The following is a 22556-nucleotide window of genomic DNA, read 5'->3' on the forward strand; positions in this document are numbered from 1 at the left end:
CAAATTTCATTGTCCGTAAATAAACACAGTCATGTTCATTCTCGGATATATTGTCTGTGGTGGCTTTTGCTCTAACGAGCAGAGTGGACTAGTTGTGACAGAGGCCATAATCACTCTGTAAAGCCTGAAGAATTTACCATCTGTCCCTTTGCAGAAAACATTCACTGACCCCTGATACAGAACATTCCCATCACCCTAAAAAGTTCTCCCTAGTCCTTTGCAATCAATCTCTTCCCCCAATCCCTGGCAACCACTTATCTGCTTTCTATCACTATAGTTTTGCCTTTTCTAGAATTTCATATAAATGGAATCATACACTGTGTATCATTTTGTGTCTGGCTCCTTTCAATTAGCTAATGTTCTGGAGACTAATCCATGTTGGTATGTACATCTGTAATTCTTCCTTTTTATTGTTAAGTAGTTTTCCATTCAATGAATATACTACAATTTGCTTATGAATTCATCAGTTGGTGGGTATTTGGATTGTTTTGACTCAATTTTGGCCATTAGGAATAAAGCTGCTATAAGCATTCGCGTACAATCTTTGAACATGTGCTTCCTTTTCACGCTGATAAATGTATCACTACGAGTGGAATTGTGGGGTAAAATGGTAAGTATGTTTAACTTTATAAGAAACTGCCTGTTTTTCCAGAGTGAGTGCCATTGTGTGTTTCTGTCACTTCCGCATTCTCACCAGCACTTCCTTTGCCAGCCTTTGGCAGTCCTGCAGCCATTCTAGTTGAGATTTAGGTCGCTCATCAGGGCTTTAGCTTGTATTTCCCTAATGCCTAATGATGTTGAGCAACTTTTCTTGTGCTTATTTGCTATCTGTTCAGATCTTTTGCCCATTTTTAAAAATAAGTTGTTTCTTTTTTTAAAGATTTTATTTATTTGACAGAGAGAGAGCATAAGTAGTGGGAGCAGCATGCAGAGGGAGAGAGAGAAGCAGGCTCCTGCTGAGCAGGGAGCCCGACCTGGGGCTCGATCCCAGGTCCCCGGGATCATGACCTGAGCCAAAGGCAGACGCTTAACTGACTGAGCCACCCAGGCATCCCAAGTTGTTTGTTTCTTAATATTAAATTGTGAGAGTTCTTTGTATATTAAGTACAGATCCTGTATCAAATACATTTTCTCCCAGTCTGAGACTTATCTTTTCATTTTCTTTTTAAAATTTTTATAATGAAATAATTTTAGACTTCTAGAAAAGTTGTGAAAATAATATGGTGTCACAGAAACCCTTCACCCAGCTTTCCCTAATGTTAAAATCTTATATAACCACAGTACAGTTATTAAAACTAGCAAATGAATATTGATAGAATACTATTAAGTACAGATCTTATTTGAATTTCATCAGTTTTTCACTAAGGTCTTCCAAAAATTTTTGTTTTCTCATTTGAAGAGCTAAGTTTATAAATCTTAGTTCGCATTTTATGAAGTTTATATTTTTAAATGACTGAGAAATCTAAAGATAAATTGTATTTTGTGACATGTGAAATCAAGTTCAGCTTTTCAATTGCTTTAATAGTTTATACTTTCCATATCCTGTTTAAGAAATCTTTTCCTAACCTTAGGTCACTAAGATTTTCTTATGTGTTTTCTTCTAGAAGTGTAAGTTTTAGCTCCTACATTTAAGTTTGTGATCCATTTTGAGTGAGTTTTTATATAAAGTATCAGTTTTTTGCCTATGAATATCCAGATATTCCCAGTACCACTTGTTGAAGAGATTGTCCTTTCTGTGTTGAATTGCCTTTGCAGTTTTTGAAAGACAGCTGACCCATATTGGAGGGTAAATTTCTGGACTTCTCGGTTCTGTTCTAGATCTTATATGGGCACCTGGGTGGCTCAGTCGGTTAAGCGCCTGCCTTCAGCTCTGGTCGTGATCTCTAGGTCCTGGGATCAAGCCCCACATCAGGCTCCTTGATCAGTGGGGAGCCTGCTTCTCCCTCTGCCTGCCATTCCCCCTGCTTGTGCTTGCTCTCCCCCCAACCCGTATCAAATAAATAAATAAAATCTTTAAAAAAAAATACCATACTGCCTTAATTACTGTAGCATTACAATAAGTCTTGAAATCAAGTAGTGTAGAGCCTCTTATTTTGCCTTTTTGCGGAGGGCTTGTTTTGGGACTCCAATTACAGGTATGCTAAGTGCATGATAGAGGTAGGTTAGGTCACTGATGCTCTGTGCATTTATTTTCCAATCTTTATTTACTCTGTTTCATTTTAAGTAGTTTATATTGCTATGTTTTCCAGTTTTCTAATACTTCCTTCTACAGTACCCAGTGAGCTATTAATCCCAACCAGTGTATTTTTTATCAAGGGTATTATATTTCTTATCTCTAGAAGTACCATAAAGATCAAAACAAGGAACTGGAAATTCTGGAACTTTTTGTGCTTTTCACATCTGATATTTGTTCATTTATAACTATTAAGAATATTATTAAACAACTGATTTTTTTTCTTTCAGCTGCAGTAGACTGCTCGGTTCCATTAAGCATGAGTGCCAGCGTCAAATGTAAGTTATTTTTCACATCCTGACTTTTAAAAAACACTAATGGTTAGAGGAGTGATGGAGATGAAGGAGGGCACTTGTTGTGACGGGCGCTGCGTGTTATCTGTAAGTGATGAATCACTGAACTCTGCTCCTGAAAGCAGTATTTCACTGTAGGTTAAATAAACATTTAAATAAAACATTTTTAAAAACCTTGTGGTAAACTATACATAACATAGAATTTACCATTGTAACCATTTGGAAGTCTAACCATTTTAACCATTTCAGTGGCATTAGCTGTGTTCATACTATGGTACAACTGTCACCACTACCCATTTCTAGAACCCTTCTTATCTTGCAGAACTGAAACTCGTACCCATTAAACCGTAACTGCCTTGTAACTATCATTCTGTTTTCTGTCTCTGACTCTGACAACTCTGGTACCTCATGTAAGTGGAATCATCAGGTAGTTTTCCTTTTGTGACTGGCTTATTTTACCTAGCATAATGTGCTTGAATTTCATCCATGTTGTAACATATGTCAGAATCTCCTTCCTTTTTAAGGCTTTTTTGTTTATACAATCGTAAGTCAGTAGACACTTGGGTTGTTTCCACCTTTTGTTTGTTTTTAATAATTCTCCTGTGGACATGGATGTACAAATATCTCTTTGAGACCCTGCTTTCCGTTCTTTTGGGTATATGCCCAAAAATGGAATTGCTAGATCATACGGTAATTCTACTTTTAATTTTTGAGAAACCACCATAGTATTTTGTACAGCAGCTGCATCATTTTGCATTTCCACCAATAGTGTGCAAGGCCTCCAGTTTCTCCACATCCTCCCCAACACTTGTTATTTTCTGTGTTTTTGATTGTAGCCATCCTAGTAATGGATGTTGATATACTGCCTTTTGAGGAAGCATTTTCTAACTTTTAAAAATTATCCATAAATAAAAGAAGCTTGTATTTCTAAGTTTAAGAACTTAGAATTGAGCCCAGGCTTTGCCACTAAATTGCTGCGTAACTTTGGATAAATTATTTAACTTCTCTGGATTTCATTATTCCTACATATAAAAATTTGGATAGTACTAAAAGGCTTGCCAAGGTAAAGTTTTAGGATTCTGTGATTCTAACTTCCCTTGGTTTATTAAGGTTACTGAATGATTCATTAAAACTTCCATAACTGGCACTTTTCTTCAGATAAATACTGTCTACTGTTTGTATCCTAATAGCTTAACTGATAAACTTGATAGTATCTGAAAATCCATATATTGACCGAAGTTTTCTAAATAACCTCTACTAAGGAAATAATCAGACTCCGAAATTTGAAATTCCTATTTTAAAATGTTCTAAAAGATACCATTTGATGCCTTTGTTTGAGTTCAAGTCAGGAAATATATACTTAAAAATAGCAAAAGGACATAGATATCATAGCCTGAGAGAGGATTTCTATATTAGAAAGTAAGTATCAGCCCAACGTGTAGTGCGTGCTAAGTGGTGAATGAAAGAGAGAATAGGTAGAGAAATGCCCCTTAGGTGCAGTCTGGGAAAGATCAAAGACAGCAGGATCAGTTGAACCCGATCTCTTCTTATAGACCTTCTTAGTGGAAGAGCTAGGACTTTTAAGCTGAGCCAGTTGCCCCCAGCTGCCATTCAGTGAGCACGGTGTCCTCGTAGGCCCCATGCTTGGCACTTTGTATTCTTCCCCTTTTGTTCCTTTATTTGTAACAGGCCCTAGTGTGGGCTCTCATATCTGTGAAGGAATCTTGGAGGTCAAATAATTTTAGAAGAGGGGCAGAGGCATTTTAGGCAAGAGTCCAGACTTAAATATATATATTGAAAGACCAGATTGACCACAGCATAAAAGTTATGTGGGCAAGTCATTTTACCTCTTACCCTCCTTTCTTGTAAAATGAAAGGTAATTAGATAATCTCTAAGGATTCTTCCAGATTTTTAATTTCTGTGGTGTATTCTTTTTCTTCTGTATCATATTAATGATATTTTTATAGCACAAAAAACTGGTTCAGTGTTTACCAACTTAAAAAATCTGAACCATTTGGGGTGCCTGGCTGGTCCATCAGTAGAGCATGTGACTTATGATCTCAAGGTTCGTGAGTTCGAGCCCTATGTTGATTGTGGAGATTACTATAAACAAACAAACAATACATAAATAAACAATACATAAATTTAATCTTCAAAAAAAATCTGAATCATTTCAATTAAGATGTTTTTACCCTTTGCTGTTAGATTGTTTTGATAAGGAATAAAGGAATTCCTAACTAAAAAAAAAAAAATGTTTTTACCCAATTGTATTATCAGATAATCTTCTTTAACTAGGATCATGTCTAAATGGGAAAGTTTTGCTAAATTTTCACACTGATATTAATTTCCTGAACAATAAATATGTAAAATAAGATTATCTCTTTTTTTATTTAGATTGAGTAATAAAAAGCCTGCCTGAATGTATGTATTAATCCTCTTACTGAACCAAACCCTGGGATCTAAGATCCATGTTCACCAATTTAAAATAATCAGGCATTTTGCATAATATTTTGTTTAGTTCACTAGAGTTTATTCATTGATTAATTCAGCAAATATTAGGCACCTACTATGTGCTAGATACTGTTCCAAGGGCCCTTAGAACAAAAGGAGGTGGAGGTAAAAAAAGTACCTGCTTTTATAGAGCTTACATTCTAGTTGAAGGAGACAAATGATGAGAAAATACAAAAAAAATAAGTAAATACAGAATATGTCAGAGAGTGACAAATGCAATGGAAAAAAACCAAGCAGGATAAGGGAGATTGAGAGTCTTCTTGGAAGAGAAGGCCTCACTGAGAAAGTGAGCAGAAACCTGAAAGAATTAAGGGAGAGGCAAGTGGGTTAGATGGGGGAAGAAGGACAATCAAGACCAAGGAATAGCAAGTACAAAAGCCTTGGAATGGCATTGTGATTGGTGTGTTCAGGGAACAGCAAAGAAAGCTATCTAGCTGATGTGAAGTGGGCCAGCTGAAGAGTGTTAGGAGAAGAAGTTATTGAGGTGGGCCAGAGAGAACAGACTTGGTGGGCTGTAGCCAGTGCAAGTGCTTTGCCTTTCACTCTGCATGGAATTGGAAGCCACTGGAGGGTCTTGAGTAGAAGAGTAATAGAGCCAGTTTAACTTTTAAGAGCATCATCTCTGGCTACTGAGTTGAGAATAGCCTGTAAGAGGCAATGGTAGAAGCAGAATGACTAGTTAGGAGACAGGAATGCAGATAAGAAGTAATGGTGAGTTGGAGCACCCAGCTGACTCAGTCAGAGCATGTGGCTCTTGATCTTGGGGTTATGAGTTCAAGCCCCACTTTGGGCATATGTTACAGGATTTTTGTCCCCTTAGTGCCCACGGTTCTTGGTCCCGCCACTTTGAAGAATGAAGAGGTAGACCAGACAGAGTGGTGGGCTGGGCAGCAAAGCAAAGTTTACTGAACAATAGTAGTACAGAGCTCCCGAAGAGGGAGGGGTGCCCTTTGAGCTCCTAAGTGTAGGGGTTTTTATAAACTCATGAAATTATCGTAAGCATCCTGAATGTGGGCCCCTGTGCATTGGCTGCTTAGGTGTGCCAATCAGGGCTTTGATCATGCACCCATCCACCGAACAGGTTATTGTTCACGTGTTGGTGATCTTGTGGGCTGACATTTGGAGACGAAGTGATAGTGACCAATGTTTTATGGTGAATTGTTTTGTTTCAGGATGTTTTGCAAAAGCCATTTTTGCAAAAGCTGCTAGACAGTGTGCTCTTGTAGTCTTGTCTAAGCTGCAAAACAGGTGGTCTTGTCTAAGCTGCAAAACCGCAATAGTGCAGTTTTGTCTTAGCTGTCCTGGCTTTTTCCTTTCTTTTTGGGGACCCTGGCTCTGACTACCTAAGTGTCCAACTAACTCCTAACACATAGAGCTTACTTAAATTAAAAGAGGGAGGGAGGAAAGGAAGGAAGGAAGAAAGAAAGAGAGAGAGAGAGAAAAAGAAAGAAAGAAAGATTTGAGAATTGACAGCATATAGGTTGTATTTAAAGAATTGCTCCTATTTTTTGTTTTTGCAATTTAAATTTAGCTAGTGCTTATTTATCCAGGGTACTTTCTGCTTTCAGTCAGTTGAGACAAGAGGTTTTCTTTTTTTGCCATGTAAATGAAGAAAATCGTGATGGCTAGAAGAATTACAAAGATTGTTATCACCAAACTAAAGTGTAATTAATAATCATTATTCTTGTGTTATAGAGCTGATGTTCATTGTAATTAATATAACTAACTTAGAAACAGATTTTATAGACACTTAAAAAAAGAAATCTCTGGGTTTGAGCCATCTGTTTTTATAAGATACTCTCTTCTAACAGACTACTGACTCAATCATTTCAATCTTCATAGTATCTAAGCTAGAATAGCTCTACATAGTTTATTGAATTGTTTAAATAATCCCATATTCGAGGGGCACCTGTGTGGTTCAGTGGGTTAAGCATCTGACTCTTGGTTTCGGCTCAGGTCATGATCTCAGGGTCTTGGGATTGAGCTCCTGTTGGGCTCTGCGCTCAGCAAGGAGTCAGCTTGAGGATTCTCTCTTTCCCCCTGCCCCTCCCCCAGCTCGTGTGTGCCTGCTCGCTCACCCTCTCTCTCTAAAATAATCTTTTTTAAAAATCCCATATTCGAATGCATTAAAAGACTTTACTTTTTATAGCAGTTTTATTGACAAATGATTTGCATACCTCACTATTTTAGGGGCTTCTGGCTGGCTCACGTCGGTAGAGCATGTGACTCTTGATCTCAGGGTCATGAGTTCAAACCCCATTGGGCATAGAGCTTCCTTACTTAACTAACTAGATAAATAAGATTCACTGATTTTTACTAAGTTTAGAAGTTGTACAGAAATCATGACAAACCAATTTTAGAACATTTGTGTCAGCCCAGAAAGATCCCTTATAACCATTTGCAGCTGCTCTCTCTTCCCACCCCTGGCTTCAGGCAACTACTAATCTACCTTTTTTCTCTATAGATTTGCCTTTTCTGGACATAGACATAGTTGACACAGTTCGAGCCCCATGTTCATATAAACTGAATATGTGGTTTTTTGCATTACAGTTTTCACTTAGCATAATGTTTTTGAGATTCATCTGTGTCATAATTTGTCAGTACTTCATTCCTTTTAATTGCTAAATAGTATTACATTGTATGGATAATACTACATTTTGTCTATTCATCAATTGATGGATATTTGCATTATTTCTGGGTTTTTTGGCTATTATGAATAGTGCTGCTAAGAACATTCAGGTACTATCTTTTGTGTAGACATAAGTTTTCATTTCTTCTGGGTATATACCTGAGAATGGAACTGCTAAGTCTTATGGGAAAATTATATTTAATTTTTTGAGAAACTGCCAAAGTCTTTTCCAAAGGGGCTGTACCATTTTACCTTCTCACCTCCAACATATCCCTGCTAACACTTGTTATTAACTCCCTTTTTTTTTTTAGTTTATTTTTTTAGTAATCTCTACACCCAGTGTGGGGTTCAAAGTCCTGACCCTGAGATCAAGAGTTGCATGCTCTTCCAGCTAAGCCATCCAGGTGCCCCCCCATTGACTCCCGTTTTGATTTTAGCCATTCTAGTGGGTGTGAAGTGGTATCTCATTATGAATTCAATTTGCATTTTCCTCATGACTAATGATGTAGAGCATTTTTTCGTATGCTTATTGGCCATTTGCATGTTTTTGATAAATATTCAAGTCTTTTGTCCACATTTTTTAGAGGAGGTGGGGGCTGGCAAGAGGGAGAGGGAGAGAGAAAATCTTAAGCAGGCTCCACACCCAGCATGGAGCCCGATGTGGGGCTCAGTCCCACGACCCTGAGATCATGACCTGAGCAGACATCAAGTCGGACACTTAACTGACTGAGCCACCAGGCACCCCTGTCCATTTTTTAATTGGGTTGTCTTATTATTGAGTTGTGTATTATTTATATATTTTACATGGAATCCTTTATTAGCTATATGACTTGCAAGTATTTTTTTCCCCAGCTATGGCTTGCCTTTTTATTTTTTTAAGGATGTGTCTTTAGAAAAAGTTTAAAAGGCACCTGGCTGGCTCAGTCTGTAGAGCATGTGACTCTTGATCTCCGGGTTGTGAGTTCGAGCCCCATGTTCAGTGTAGAGATTACTTTAAAATAAAACCTTTTTAAAAAAGTATAAAATTTTTCATTTTAAGTCTAATTTTTTTTAATTGCTTGTACCTAAGAAACCTTTGCCTCACCCAAAGTCCTAAAGATTTACTCTTCTGTCTTTTTCTAAGAGTTTTATAGTTTAGGCTCTCACATTTAAGTCTGTGATACATTTAGAGTTGATTTTTGTGTATGGTATGAGGAGGCGTTACTTAAATGAACAGGTTGGACAGATTTGGTAATATGAAAGTATTTAAAAATTGATAGTCTTGAGGACTCTGTTGAGGATTTTTTTACTCACTTGTTTTACCTATAAGTAAGATAATAGATCTTTTTTTTTTAATAATTTTGTATTTTTCTACCATTATTTTTTTTTAAAAGATTTTATTTATTTGACAGAGAAACAGCAAGAGAGGGAACACAAAGAGGGGGAGTGGGAGTGGGAGAAGCAGACTTCCCGCCGAGCAGGGAGCCCAACGCGGGGCTTGATCCCAGGATCCTGGGACCACGACCTGAGCCAAAGGCAGACGCTTAACTGACTGAGCCACCCAGGCGCCCCAAGATAATAGATCTGACAGAGAAAATTCTATTTAATTCACTCCACAGATACTATCTGCAGTAATGTAGTTAATACATTAACAATAATTAATAATAATAATTAATATGTAATACTTTGTATTATATATTACATATATAATAGTTAATAACTAATCAGGCATTTGAGGATAGAATAAGCTGAAAGTAACACAGTTGACACAGTTGGGGCACCAACCCCCCCACATAGTCAGAAATCCCTGTATAACTTTTGACTCTCCAAAAACTTAACTACTAAGAGCCTACTGTTGACCTTACTGATAACATAGTCATGTAATACATGTCACACACAAAGTATGTATATATGTATATATTGTATTGTTACAATAAATTAAGCTAGAGAAAAAATGTTATTAAGAAAATCACAAGGGCGGCACCTGGCAAGCTCAGTTGGCAGAATATGGGACACTTGATCTTGGGGTTGTAAGTTAGAGTACCATGTTGGCTGTAGAGAATACTTAAAAATAAAAAATCTTTTTAAAAAAATGGCCAAGTTACTAATTAGGTTTAGAAAAAGAAAAAGAATCACAAGGGAGAGAAAATACATTTACAGTACAGTGTTGTAAAAAATCCACATATAAGTGGACCCATGCAGTTGTTCAAGAGTCATCTATATTCAGTCCACCTTTTAAAATAATAAATATATTTACTTTATCATGCTTATTTTTTAATAATTATAGTTCAAACTTTATTAGTTTGTTTTTTAAGCTTATAGTAATTTATATAAATTCTGATTCAAATCAAAGTGATTTGAAACTTAAAATTATCTTGTCCATTAAATTGGGATAAATTCCAATTTAAAAAGTATATGATAAATTTTTAATTTATATGAAAATACAAGTCATTTTGATTATGGTTAACCTTACATTTAACTTTGAAAATTTTTTTTTAATTTAATTTTATTTTATTATGTTATGTTAGTCACCATACATCACTAGTTTTTGATGTAGTGATCCACAATTCATTGTTTTCGTATAACACACAGTGCTCCATGCAGTATGTGCCCTCCTTAATACCCATCACCGAGCTAACCCATCCCCCAACCAACCTCCCCTCTAAAACCCTCAGTTTGTTTCTCACAGTCCATAGTCTCTCATGGTTCGTCTGTCCCTCCGATTCCCCCCCCTTCATTTTTCCCTTCCTTCTAATGTCCTCCATGCTATTCCTTATGTTCCACAAATAAGTGAAACCATAGGATAATTGACTTTCTCTGCTTGACTTATTTCACTTAGCATAATCTCCTCCAGTCCCATCCATGTTGATGTAAAAGTTGGGGATTCATCCTTTCTGATGGCTGAGTAATATTCCATTGTATATATGGACCACATCTTCTTTATCCATTAGTCTGTTGAAGGGCATCTCGGCTCTTTCATCCATTTTGAATTTATCTTTGTGTATGGTGTTAGAGAATGGTTGAGTTTCATTCTTCTGTATATAGCTGTCCAATTTTCCCAGCACCATTTATTGAAGAGACTGTCTTTTTTCCATTGCATGTTTTTTCCTACTTTGTCGAACATTATTTGACCATAGAGTTGAGGGTCCATATATGGGCTCTCTATTCTGTTCCATTGGTCTATATGTCTGTTTTTGTTCCAGTACCATGCTGTCTTGGTGATAACTGCTTTGTAATATAGCTTGAAATCAGACAGTGTGATGCCCCCAGCTTTGTTTTTCTTTTTCAACATTTCCTTGGCAATTTGGGGTCTTTTCTGATCCCATACAAATTTCAGGATTGTTTGTTCTAGCACTTTGAAAAAAGTCGTTGGAATTTTGATCGGGATGGCGTTGAAGGTATAGATTGCTCTGGGTAGCATAGACATTTTTAGCAATGTTTATTCTTCCGATCCATGAATGTCTTTCCATCTTTTTGTGTCTTCTTCAATTTCTTTCATGAGTGTTCTGTAGTTCCTAGAGTATAGATCCTTTACCTCTTTGGTTAGGTTTATTCCGAGGTATCTTATGGTTTTTGGTGCCATTATAAATGGAATCGTTTCTCTAATTTCTCTTTCTACAGTTGCATTATTAGTGGATAAGAAAGCAACTGATTTCTGTGCATTGATTTTGTATCCTGCCACATTACTGAATTGCTGTATGCGTTCTAGTAATTTGGGGGTGGAGTCTTTTGGATTTTCCACATAAAGTATCATGTCATCTGCGAAGAGAGTTTGACTTCTTTGCCAATTTGAATACCTTTTATTTCTTTTTGTTGTCTGATTGCTGTTACTAGGACTTCTAGTACTATGTTGAACAATAGTGGCTAGACTGGGCATCCTTGTCGTGTTCCTGATCTTAAGGGAAAGCCTCTCAGCTTTTCCCCATTGAGGATGGTATTCGCTGGGGGCTTTTCATAGATGGATTTTATGAACTTGAGGATTTTTCCCTCTATCCCTATACTCTGAAGAGTTTTAATCAGGAAAGGATGCTGTATTTTGTCAAATGCTTTTTCTGCATCAATTGAGAGGACCATATGGTTCTTCTCTCTCCTCTTATTAATGTGTTCTATCACATTGATTGATTTGCGAATGTTGAACCACCTTTGCATCCCAGGGATAAATCCCACTTGGTCGTGGTGGATGATCCTTTTAATGTATTGTTGTATCCTATTAGCTAGGATGTTGCTGAGAATTTTGGAATCCATATTTATCAGGGATATCAGTCTGAAATTCTCCTTTTTGATGGGGTCTTTGCCTGGTTTGGGGATTAAGGTAATGCTGGCCTCATAGAATGAGTCTGTAGGCTTTCCTTCTGTTTCTATTTTTTGAAACAGCTTCAGGAGAATAGGTATTATTTCTTCTTTGAATGTTTGGTAGAATTCCCCAGGGAATCCGTCAGGCCCTGGACTCTTGTTTTTTGGGAGGTTTTTGATCACTGCTTCAATCTCGTTACTGGTTATTGTCCTATTCAGGTTGTCCATTTCTTCCTGTTTCAGTCTTGGCAGTTTATAGGTTTCCAGGAAGGCATCCATTTCTTCCAGGTTGCTCAATTTATTGGCATATAGTTGTTGATATTAATTTCTAATAATTGTTTCTATTTCCTTGGTGTTAGTCGTGATCTCTCCCTTTTCATTCATAATTTTATTAATTTGGGTCCTTTCTCTTTTCTTTTGGATAAGTCTGGCCAGTGGTTTATCGATCTTATTAATTCTTTCAAAGAACCAGCTTTTAGTTTCGTTGATCTGATCTACTGTGTTTCTGGTTTCTAATTCATTGATCTCTGCTCTAATCTTAATTATTTCTCTTCTAATGCATGGCTTAGGCATTGCTTGTTGCTTTTTTTCTGGTTCTTTAAGGTGTAAAGTTAGTTGGTGAATTTGGGATTTTTCTATTTTTTTGAGTGAGGCTTGGATGGCTATGTATTTCCCCCTTAGGACCGCCTTTGCAGTATCCCATAGGTTTTGGACTGTTGTATTTTCTTTCTCATTCATTTCCATGAATTGTTTAAGTTCTTCTTTGATTTCTTGGTTGACCCAAACATTATTGAGCAGAGTGGTCTTTAGCTTCCAAGTATTTGAATTTCTTCCAAATTTTTTCTTGTGATTGGGTTTTAGTTTTAAAGCGTTACAGTCTGAGAATATGCAAGGAATAATCTCAGTCTTTTGGTATCAGTTGAGACCTGATTTGTGACCCAGTATGTGGTCTATTCTGGAGAAAGTTCCGTGTGTGCTCCAGAAGAATGAGTATTCTGTTGTTTTAGGGTGGAATGTTCTGTATATATCTATGAGGTCCATCTGGTCCAGTGTGTCATTCAGAGCTCTTGTTTCTTTGTTGATTTTCTGCTTAGATTGATCTGTCCATTGCTGAGAGTGGAGTATTGAGGTCTCCTACAACTAACGTATTGTTATCAATATGACTCTTCATTTTAGTTAACAGTTGGCTTATGTAGATGGCTGCTCCCATATTGGGGGCGTAGATATTTACAATTGTTAGATCTTCTCGTTGGATAGACCCTTTAAGAATGATATAGTGTCCTTCTGTGTCTCTAACTACAGTCTTTAGCTTAAAATCTAATTTGTCTGATATAAGAATTGCTACCCCAGCTTTCTTTTGAGGTCCATTGGCATGGAAGATTGATCTCCATCCCTTCACTTTCAGTCTGGATGTATATTTAGGTTCAAAATGAGTCTCTTGTAGACAGCATATGGATGGGTCCTGTCTTTTTATCCAACCTGTAACCCTGTGCTGTTTTATGGGAGCATTTACGCTGTTCACGTTGAGAGTGATTATTGAAAAATATGAATTTATTGTCATCATGTTGCCTGTGAAGACCTTGTTTTTATAGGTTGTCTCTGTAAATTTCTGTTCTATATCACTCTTGGGGTCTTTCTGCTTTTATAGAACCCCCCTTAATATTTCTTGCAGGGCCGGCTTAGTGGTCACATATTCTTTCCGTTTCTGCTGGTCTTGAAAGCTCTGCATCTCTCCATCCATCCTAAATGACAGCCTTGCCGGATAAAGTATTCTTGGCGGCATGTTCTTCTCGTTTAGTACCCTAAATATGTCTTGCCAGCCCTTTGTAGCTTGCCAGGTCTCTGTGGGTAGGTCTGACGTTATTCTGATGTTCATTCCTCTGTACGTAAGGAATCTCTTCCCCCTAACTGCCCTTAAGCTGGTTTCCTTGGTTCTAAGATTTGCAAGTTTTACTATTACATGCCGGGGCATTGGTCTGTTTTCCTTGATGTTGGAGGGGTCCTCTCTGCCTCTAGGACATGAATATTTGTTTCATTCCCCAGATTAGGGAAGTTCTCAGCTACGATTTGCTCAAATATATCTTCTAGTCCTCTCTCTCTTTCCACCCCCTCAGGGATCCCAATAATTCTGACATTGGAACGTTTCATAGTGTCACTTACTTTTCTGATTCTATTTTCATGGATTTTGAGTTGTTTTTCCCTGGCCTCCTCTTTTTCCTTCTTGTCTATTAATTGGTCTTCTAGATCACTAATTCCTTCTTCTGCCTTGCTTACCCTAGCTGTTAGATTATCTCGATTAGATTGGATCTCATTGATAGCATTTTTAAGTTCTGCCAGTTCAGCTTTCATTTCTGCCCTTAGAGACTATGTTGCCATTAATTGATTTCTCCATTCTAGCTATTGTCTTCACAGTTGCTACCCTGAATTCCATCTCTGACATCTTGGTTATCTCTGTATCCCTTTGTAAATCTGTGGCAAGAAGTCACAGAAGTCTTTGCTATTTTGGGGGTTCCTCCTCCTAGTCATTCTGTTGAGGGGTAGTTGAGGGAATGTAGAGTGTCCAAATTATTGACCAGAACCCAAGCAAGATGCACCTGTTTTCTAGGGACCTTAGGGTTGGTGGCCTCTCATTCTCCTAGCCTGTCTTCTGGGGGGAGGGGCCTGCCACGCTGTTACTCAGGCAACCCTGTTTGGGCAGAGTTGCCTTGCCCCCTGTGGCGGGGGATGGGCTCAGTGAAAACCAGTTTTTTGGGGCTTTTGTTCTCTGGTGGCTTTCCCTGGCGGCTTTCCAGGTCTTTTCCGAGAGTCAGAGCAGAAGAGATCGTTTCCAACCCTCTGCCTCAGAGCAGGGAGATCACACTCCATTCTTCAGTGAGCTCTCCAGGCCACACTATCTCCATTTCTGTCTGTGGTGCTATAAACTGCAGCGTCCTGGGTTGTGCGCCCCTCCGCAGCGCTCCCAGTCCTCGCCTCCAGGTCGGGCACGGGGGCTCATCTCTGCCCTTTGTGCTTCTAAAACTGCCAGCTGCCCCGAATTTGCTCCTGCAGCCCCGCAGCTCCAGGTTTCAGTCTGGGGGGTTGCCCTAAAGTCCTTTCCCCACGCTACCGGTCTGTGAGTCTGTGCCCTGTCCCCAACGCGGGAAGCTATCACTCACCGGCAGTGTAGGATCACCACGGCTCCCTCCCCCTTCCGTTTATCCTCTGATATCTGCCTGCAGGATCACGGCTTCCCGCTTCGTACCTCGAAACCAACCGCCTGTGATAGTCTGCTTGTAGGGATCCAGATCTGTCTTCTTAAATCTCAGGCTGATTTTGTGGGTTTTCAGAGTGGTCTGGTAGATATCCAGCTCAATTCTGGGGACCAGCTGGAATAGGGTCCCCTACTCCTCCACCATCTTTTCCTCTCCTCTTAACTTTGAAATTTGACTAGGTTTCATTTCACCATTTTTAGCCTTCATACAATGATAAATTTTTCATAACTCAATACCTGACCTAAAGCATTCTAAAGTGCAAAACCACTTTTTTCATTTACATTTCCAAATGAATAGCAGTTAAGAGAAGTAGAAATCAGTTATCCTAATTGAAAATGTTATCTTTTTAAAGTCTGTAAAACTTAAATTTGAATGACATGTGATGTTACTGACAATAATATTGCATTTGGGGGAGAGTGTATGGACTAATTCAGACTCTGCATTTGGTGATGACAGAGTCACAAAAAACACATCAAGCATTTCCCACCTTCAGTATCTCTGAATATGTGCTAGGAATTGCTTTCTTGAGCTCTTAGGCTTAGCCAATTTGTCACATCTTGTTTACGCTCTTTAAATAATGCACTTAAAGTTTCTGTAAATTAAATATTTGTTAGCTTCTCTTTATACAGAAAAGTACGTGGATTTTTATTTATATATCAATAGTGTAAACATTTTTAGCAAGAAAAAAAATGTGTTTTTTATTAGGCTTCCAAGACCAAAACCTTAATTTTTCTGTTTTCTTTATTTTAAAAGATTTGTTTTCCCCATCAGATGCAGACCAACAACGAAGAGAGAAACTCAAAAAGGAATTAGCACGAGGTGAAAGGGATTTGAAATTAAATAAAACAGCAATGCAGGCCAATTCTAAAAATAATTCCAAGTCACTATTTAACACTCTACAAAAGGTAAGATAGTATTTTTACCTGTTAAAAGCAGATGTTTTCTAAGATATTTCATTAGTGGCACAACCTGACTTTGTGGTAGAATGTTTACCATAGGTCAGAATCAGTAAACTTCTCGTTTAAAGAGCCAGGTAGTAAATATTTTAAGCTTTTCAGGCCCCACAGTCTCTCACAATTCTTGTGCCCTTGGGCAGGAGCCACAGACAAGATGTAAATGAATGGGCATAGCTGTGTTCCAGTAAAACTGTTAAGAAAGACAGTAGGCCAGATTGGCCTCCAGGCTATAGTTTACTGACCCCTGCTCTTGGTGTTTTGTGATACCCTTTAACATCTGATTGAGGACCTTCTCTTATTCCTAGTTCGCTGAGAGGATTTGTTTTTCCTTTCTCATGAATGGATGTGAATTTTATAAAATGCTTTTTCTGCATTTTTTTGAAAAGATGGTATCATTTTTCTTTTTAATCTGTGTATGTTGTGATTTATAGTCAAGTTTCTTTTTTTTTTTTTAAGTATTTTTTTTTAAAGATTTTATTTTTATTTATTTGAGAGAGAGAGAATGAGAGAGAACACATGAGAGGGGTTAGGGTCAGAGGGAGAAGCAGACTCCCTGCCGAACAGGGAGCCCAATGCGGGACTCGATCCAGGGACTCCAGGATCATGACCTGAGCCGAAAGCAGTCGCTTAACCAACTGAGCTACCCAGGTGCCCTATAGTCAAGTTCCTATGGTTAAAACAACTTTGCATTCCCAGTATAAACACAACCTTGTCATAATGCAATACCTTTTTTATACATTGCTGGATAAGTTACTAATACTTTGTTTAGGATTTTAGCATCTACTGCCATTATTGATATTGACCTGTCATTTTCCTTTTCCTCTACTCTGTGTATGGTTACACTAGCCTCATAAAATAAATTGGGTGCTGTTTACTCTTTTTCCATGCTCTGGAATAGTTTATATAAGTTTGGAATTATTTATTCCTTGAATTCGATGGCTCAACATTAAAATTATCTGGGCCTAGAGTTTTCTTTGTTAGAAGATTTTTGACTACTAATTCAATTTTTTGAATCATTATAGGACTATTTTTTAAAGTTATATTTATGTTGGAAGTTGTCCATTTCATCTAAATTTTCAAATTTTTGGCATAGATTTACTTAAATGTAATCTGTCTTAATCTCTCCTGAATGTGTATTATTTCCCCCTTTTTATTCCTCATGTTGTTTGTGCCTTTATTCTTCTTTCTTTGATTTTTTTTTTTAAAGATTTTATTTATTTATTTATTTATTTGAGAGAGAGAATGAGAGAGAGAGAGTACATGAGAGAGGGGAGGGTCAGAGGGAGAAGCAGACTCCCCACTGAGCAGGGAGCCTGATGTGGGACTCGATCCAGGGACTCCAGGATCATGACCTGAGCCGAAGGCAGTCGCCCAACCAACTGAGCCACCCAGGCGCCCCTCTTTGATTTTTTCCTCACCAGAGATTTGTCAGGTTTTTTTTTTTTAATCTTTTTAAAGAGCATTTTGTTTTACTTCATTAATTTTCTCTGTTGTATTTTGTTTTCTGTTTTTTAATGTCTGCTCTTATCTTTCTTTTCCCCTTTTGGTTTTCTTTGGGTTTATTTTGTCTTACTTTCCTACTTTTGCTTAGCTTATTTTCAGCCTCACTTCTGGACAGTATAAGCATATTTTAAGGTTATAAATTTTCCTCCACATGCTGCTTTAGCTGTATCCCACAAGATTTGTTATATGGTATTTTTATTATGATTCAATTCAGAGTATTTTCCATTATAATCTCTTTTTTAACCCAAGAGTCATTTAGAAGTATTTCTTAATATCTGTGTGTATTTTTTTCCCTAGGAGTTTTCTCTTGTTCCAGATTTCTAGCCTAATCATAGATTTATATGATGCTAATTTCTTGAAATTTGTTGAGAAATTTGTTTTATGGCCCAGTAGGTAGACAAATTTCTTAAAATGCACTGTGTCATTATGTGTTTGGAAAGAAAATATACTATAGTTGTTGTGTACAGTATTTAATACAGTGTATTCATTAGATTAAACTTCATATATATTCAAATCTTACTAATTTTTTTGTCTGATCAAGCTATCATTTATTAAGAGAAATCTTCCACATGATTATGTATTTAGCTATTTCTCTAAAAGTTAGTACTGCCAATTTTTGTTTTGTAGATTTTGAGTCTATATTATTATTTTATAAATACAGATTTAGAGATAATATATTTTCTTGGTGACTCAAACCTATTGTCACTGCTTTGAGATTCTTTATCTTAATGTTTTTTTGTATTAAAGTGTTTTCTGATAGTGATATAGTTAAACCAGTTTTCTTTTGATTAGTACTCCCTTGGTATATCTTTTTCCTTTTTTTAATCCTAATGTTTTAGGTAGGTCCTAAAGTTTGGGTTTTGTTTTGTTTTGTTTTTTAAGATTTTTTTTAAAGATTTTATTTATTTGTCAGAGAGAGAGAGAGAAAGAGAGCACACAAGGTGGGGGAGCGGCAGGCAGAGGGAGAAGCAGGCTCCCCGCTGAGCAAGGAGCCTGATGTGGGACTCGGTCCCAGGACCTGAAGCTAAAGGTAGATGCTTAACCAACTGAGCCACCCGGGTGTCCCTAAAGATTTTATTTATTTATTTATTTTTTTAAAGATTTTATTTATTTATTTGACAGAGAGAGAGAGCACAAGTAGGCAGAACAGCAGGGAGAGGGAGAGGAAGAAGCATGCTCTCCACTGAGCCTGACGTGGGGCTCGATCCCAGGACCCTGGGATCATGACCTGAGCTGAAGGCAGCCGCTTAACCAACTGAGCCACCCAGGCGCCCCTAAAGATTTTATTTTTAATGAATCTCTGTACCCAATGTGGGGCTCAAACTCACAATCCCAAGATCAAGACTCACATGCTATACCGACTAAGCCAGCCAGGTGCCCCGTAGTGATTATACTTTTTAACTGAAAGCTTAAAATATTTTTTTATCATAATATAAATTAATAATTATATTTGGGGATAAGAATGGAGTTTGTTAAAAATATATAATTAAATCTGTAAATGTAAGATGTTTTCTTTCATTTTTCCTTTAGCCACTGTAACCTATTCTGCCTCCATAAAGTAGTTCATTTATGTTTTATATGTATGTGTATTATATATTTTTTTAAACTTGCCTACATGTTTTATAAGCCTTGATGATAAATATTTATACAAATTCAGATTCAAGTTATTATTTTAGGTATATATCAATAATTAGGTTTTATGGTTAATAGTCACCTATCTTAATTATAATCTGCATTTACTGAAAACTTTGCTACAATTAAAAAGAAAATGCTAACTTGGGGCGCCTGGGTGGCTCAGTCGTTAGGCGTCTGCCTTCGGCTCAGGTCATAATCCCAGGGTCCTGGGATCGAGTCCCGCATCGGGCTCCCTGCTCAGCGGGAAGTCTGCCTCTCCCTCTCCCACTCCCCCTGCTTGTGTTCCCTCTCTGGCTGGCTTTCTCTCTGTCAAATAAATAAAATCTTAAAAAAAAAAAAAAAGAAAATGCTAACTTTAGGGGCACCTGGGTGACTCAGTTGGTTAAGCATCTGCCTTTAGCTTGGGTCATGATCCCAGGGTCCTGGGATCTAGCCCCATGTCAGGCTCTCTGCTTGGCGGGGAGTCTGCTTCTCTCTTCCTCTGCCTGCCGCTCCGCCTGCTTATGCTCTCTCTCTCTCTGCCAAATAAATAAATAAAATCTTAAAAAAAAAAAAAAAAGAAATGCTAACTTTAGCCTCTGAGCATATTAGCCTTTTATATACGTGAGATCATATAATCAAAAACCTTTTCTTATAATTGCCCATACACTCACGCTGTTCTTTCTCTCACACTTTGACTCATCTCAGGGGCCTCCAGTACCTTTCCAGTCTGAACCCTGTAACCTCCACACAATTATTCACTCACATCACTGGCACAGCACTTACTATATGCTATTAAGATTAATTGAATACGTGGATGTGACCCATATTCCTAATTAAATCTATGAAACATTTTTAAAGCAGTATAAAACCATGAAAAGCAAGAGCTACCAATTTCTTTTATAAAATATAATTTGAGGGCGCCTGGGTGGCTCAGTTGGTTAAGCGACTGCCTTCGGCTCAGGTCATGATCCTGGAGTCCCTGGATCGAGTCCCGCATCGGGCTCCCTGCTCGGCAGGGAGTCTGCTTCTCCCTCTGACCCTCCCCCCTCTCATGTGCTCTCTCTCATTCTCTCTCTCTCAAATAAATAAATAAAATCTTTAAAAAAAAAAAATATAATTTGAAACATTTTTGCAAAACAAGTGTTAATTGAATTTTTAAATAATTTGTACCCACCCTATTCTGCAATTGAATTGATTCCTCAGCTGCTTTAAAATCTGACAGTTGAAGGAGGTTCTGGTTGAGTGTCCTTTGGGCTCAGGCCATGGTCTCAGGGTCCTGGGATCAAGCCCTGTATGGGGCTCATGCTCTCTCTCAAATAAATAAATAAAATCCTTTAAAAATTAATTAATTAGTTAATTTTAAAAATCTGACAGTTGGAAAAATCTTTGTATATTATTTCTTCTGACATTATCCCTGAAAAAGATTTAGTACTCAGTTCTCTGATTATAAACTTTGATGTGTTCTTGACATGAAAACCTTATGAGTATATAAACTATGCAATCATTATCACTTTACATAAATTCTTAAATCACAGAAACAGTTCACAACAAATTGCATTGAACTGTAAAGCTGACTTAAGAAAGTGAAAGTGGTCAAATTACCACCAGAATTTTTGTTCCATTCACATGTAATTGATAAACCCTTTTCTGATTTTAGAACCTTACAGTTATCTGTTTTTCACATTTTGGTGAATTTACCAGTATGTTACATATTTTCTGTGAAAAATATATCCAAGCTTTCTGATATTCATAGCTATAGGAAACAATAATATAATCTCAAAAAAAGCAGATTGGTGCAATTGATTTCATACTATGTTCTACTGGTTTCCAAGGAAAGAAGTAGTATAGGATACAAGATAGGAATTATGAGACATAAAAATACAGGAAAGTTTCTTGCTTTTAGTCAATTCAAAAGCAATTTTTCCAGCCCATTTCAGACAGATGAGAGTATATTTCTGTCTTTAAAGACTTTGGTGTTTTATTTTGTTTATTAAATAACCATTACTGATAGGAATTTTCTTACAGGCAGTCTAATGCCTTGTGCGTTTCCGCCTGCTCTGATCTCAGCTTGTACTGTTCCTCTAAGTGTAAATAATTCCTGTGATTATTATTTAATAACCCTGTAGGATTTTTCAGATCCTACTTAGAAATTTTTCTCCCGGGAGCCAAACTTCTGTGGTATATAAGCTACGAGTCTTGTTTGGGAGCACTTTTTAAAACTAATATATTGAAATCATTAAAAAAGTGCCCTAGTGATTCAGAATTTAATGCCAAAATATTTCCTTGCCTTGAGTAATTTTGCCTTGTATTTGAGATCAGCTTAGAAAGTACTTGGAAAGGAAATGGTAGGTGACTTGACCTATTTTAGGCTTTAGTTACACTATGCAGTCTAAGTAAGTCATCTGCATTTTTCTTACTTAGATGAATCAGTACTTAGATTAGCTGACAGTTTCACCATCAGAAAAAGAGTTAAAATCAGTTTAAAATTCCTCATGGTGTAAAAAATCTAAAATACAGGGACACCTGGCTGGCTCAGTCAGTAGAGCATGTAGCTCTTGATCTTGGAGTCAAGTTTAAGCCCCACATTGGGGGTAGAGTTTACTTTTAAAAAAATCTAAAATATGTAATTTTCAGATGCGTCTTCATAATAGACGATATGATGTAATGAAGAGCATAGGCTCAGCCTGGTCTGACTCTGAGACCCTGCACCACCTGAGTTTCTTCATCTATGAAATAAAAGTAGTATTTGTATCACCACCCAAAAGTTGATGTGAGGATTAAATGAGTTATGCATGTAAATTACTTAGAACTATACCTTATACATAGCATAGTGACTTACTAGTAGCAGTGATAGAAGTTCTTAATTGTCCTCTTTTATCGTACTCAGTGGCAAGAACAGTACCTTTCATACAGGAAGCACTCAGCCATTCTCTTACTCAGCTTGTTCATCTTCCTCTTGTTTCTCTCCCCATGAGCTTGGAGGGCAGAGGTAACAGCTAACTCCTAGCCATGTCACCTCAGAATCTGTAACTTCCATGTAACTTCCCTCTACCTAATAAAGTGCCTCAAAGTCCTTTAAAGGATACACAGGTGTTTGGGACGCCTGGGTGGCTCCGTTCGTTAAGTGTCTGCCTTCAGCTCAGGTCATGATCCCAGGGTCCTGGGATCGAGCCCCGCATCGGGCTCCCTGCTCGGCAGGAAGCCCGCTTCTTCCTCTCCCACTCCCCCTACTTGTGTTCCCTCTCTCACTGTGTCTCTCTCTGTCAAATAAATAAATAAAATCTTTAAAA

The 22556-nt window shown here is 37.5% G+C and overlaps 1 protein-coding gene across 8 annotated transcripts in view; it reads left to right on the plus strand.

Annotated features, from left to right (window-relative positions):
• The window catches only part of SPATA7 (spermatogenesis associated 7), a 44001-nt gene that overhangs the window by 8892 nt on the left and 12553 nt on the right, over positions 1 to 22556 (plus strand). For 2 of the 8 annotated variants that reach the window (XM_036087739.2, XM_036087743.2), the window contains 2 exons: positions 2464 to 2511; positions 15944 to 16095. In XM_036087739.2, coding sequence (XP_035943632.1) covers positions 2464 to 2511; positions 15944 to 16095 — 200 coding nt within the window. Of the gene's footprint in view, positions 1 to 510; positions 611 to 2463; positions 2512 to 15943; positions 16096 to 22556 lie in introns of all 8 variants that reach the window. The other 6 variants (XM_036087744.2, XM_036087741.2, XM_036087745.2 and 3 more) reach the window with 5 other exon arrangements.

The sequence above is a fragment of the Halichoerus grypus genome, chromosome 8, assembly GCF_964656455.1.
Source record: "Halichoerus grypus chromosome 8, mHalGry1.hap1.1, whole genome shotgun sequence".
NCBI lineage: Eukaryota > Metazoa > Chordata > Mammalia > Carnivora > Phocidae > Halichoerus > Halichoerus grypus.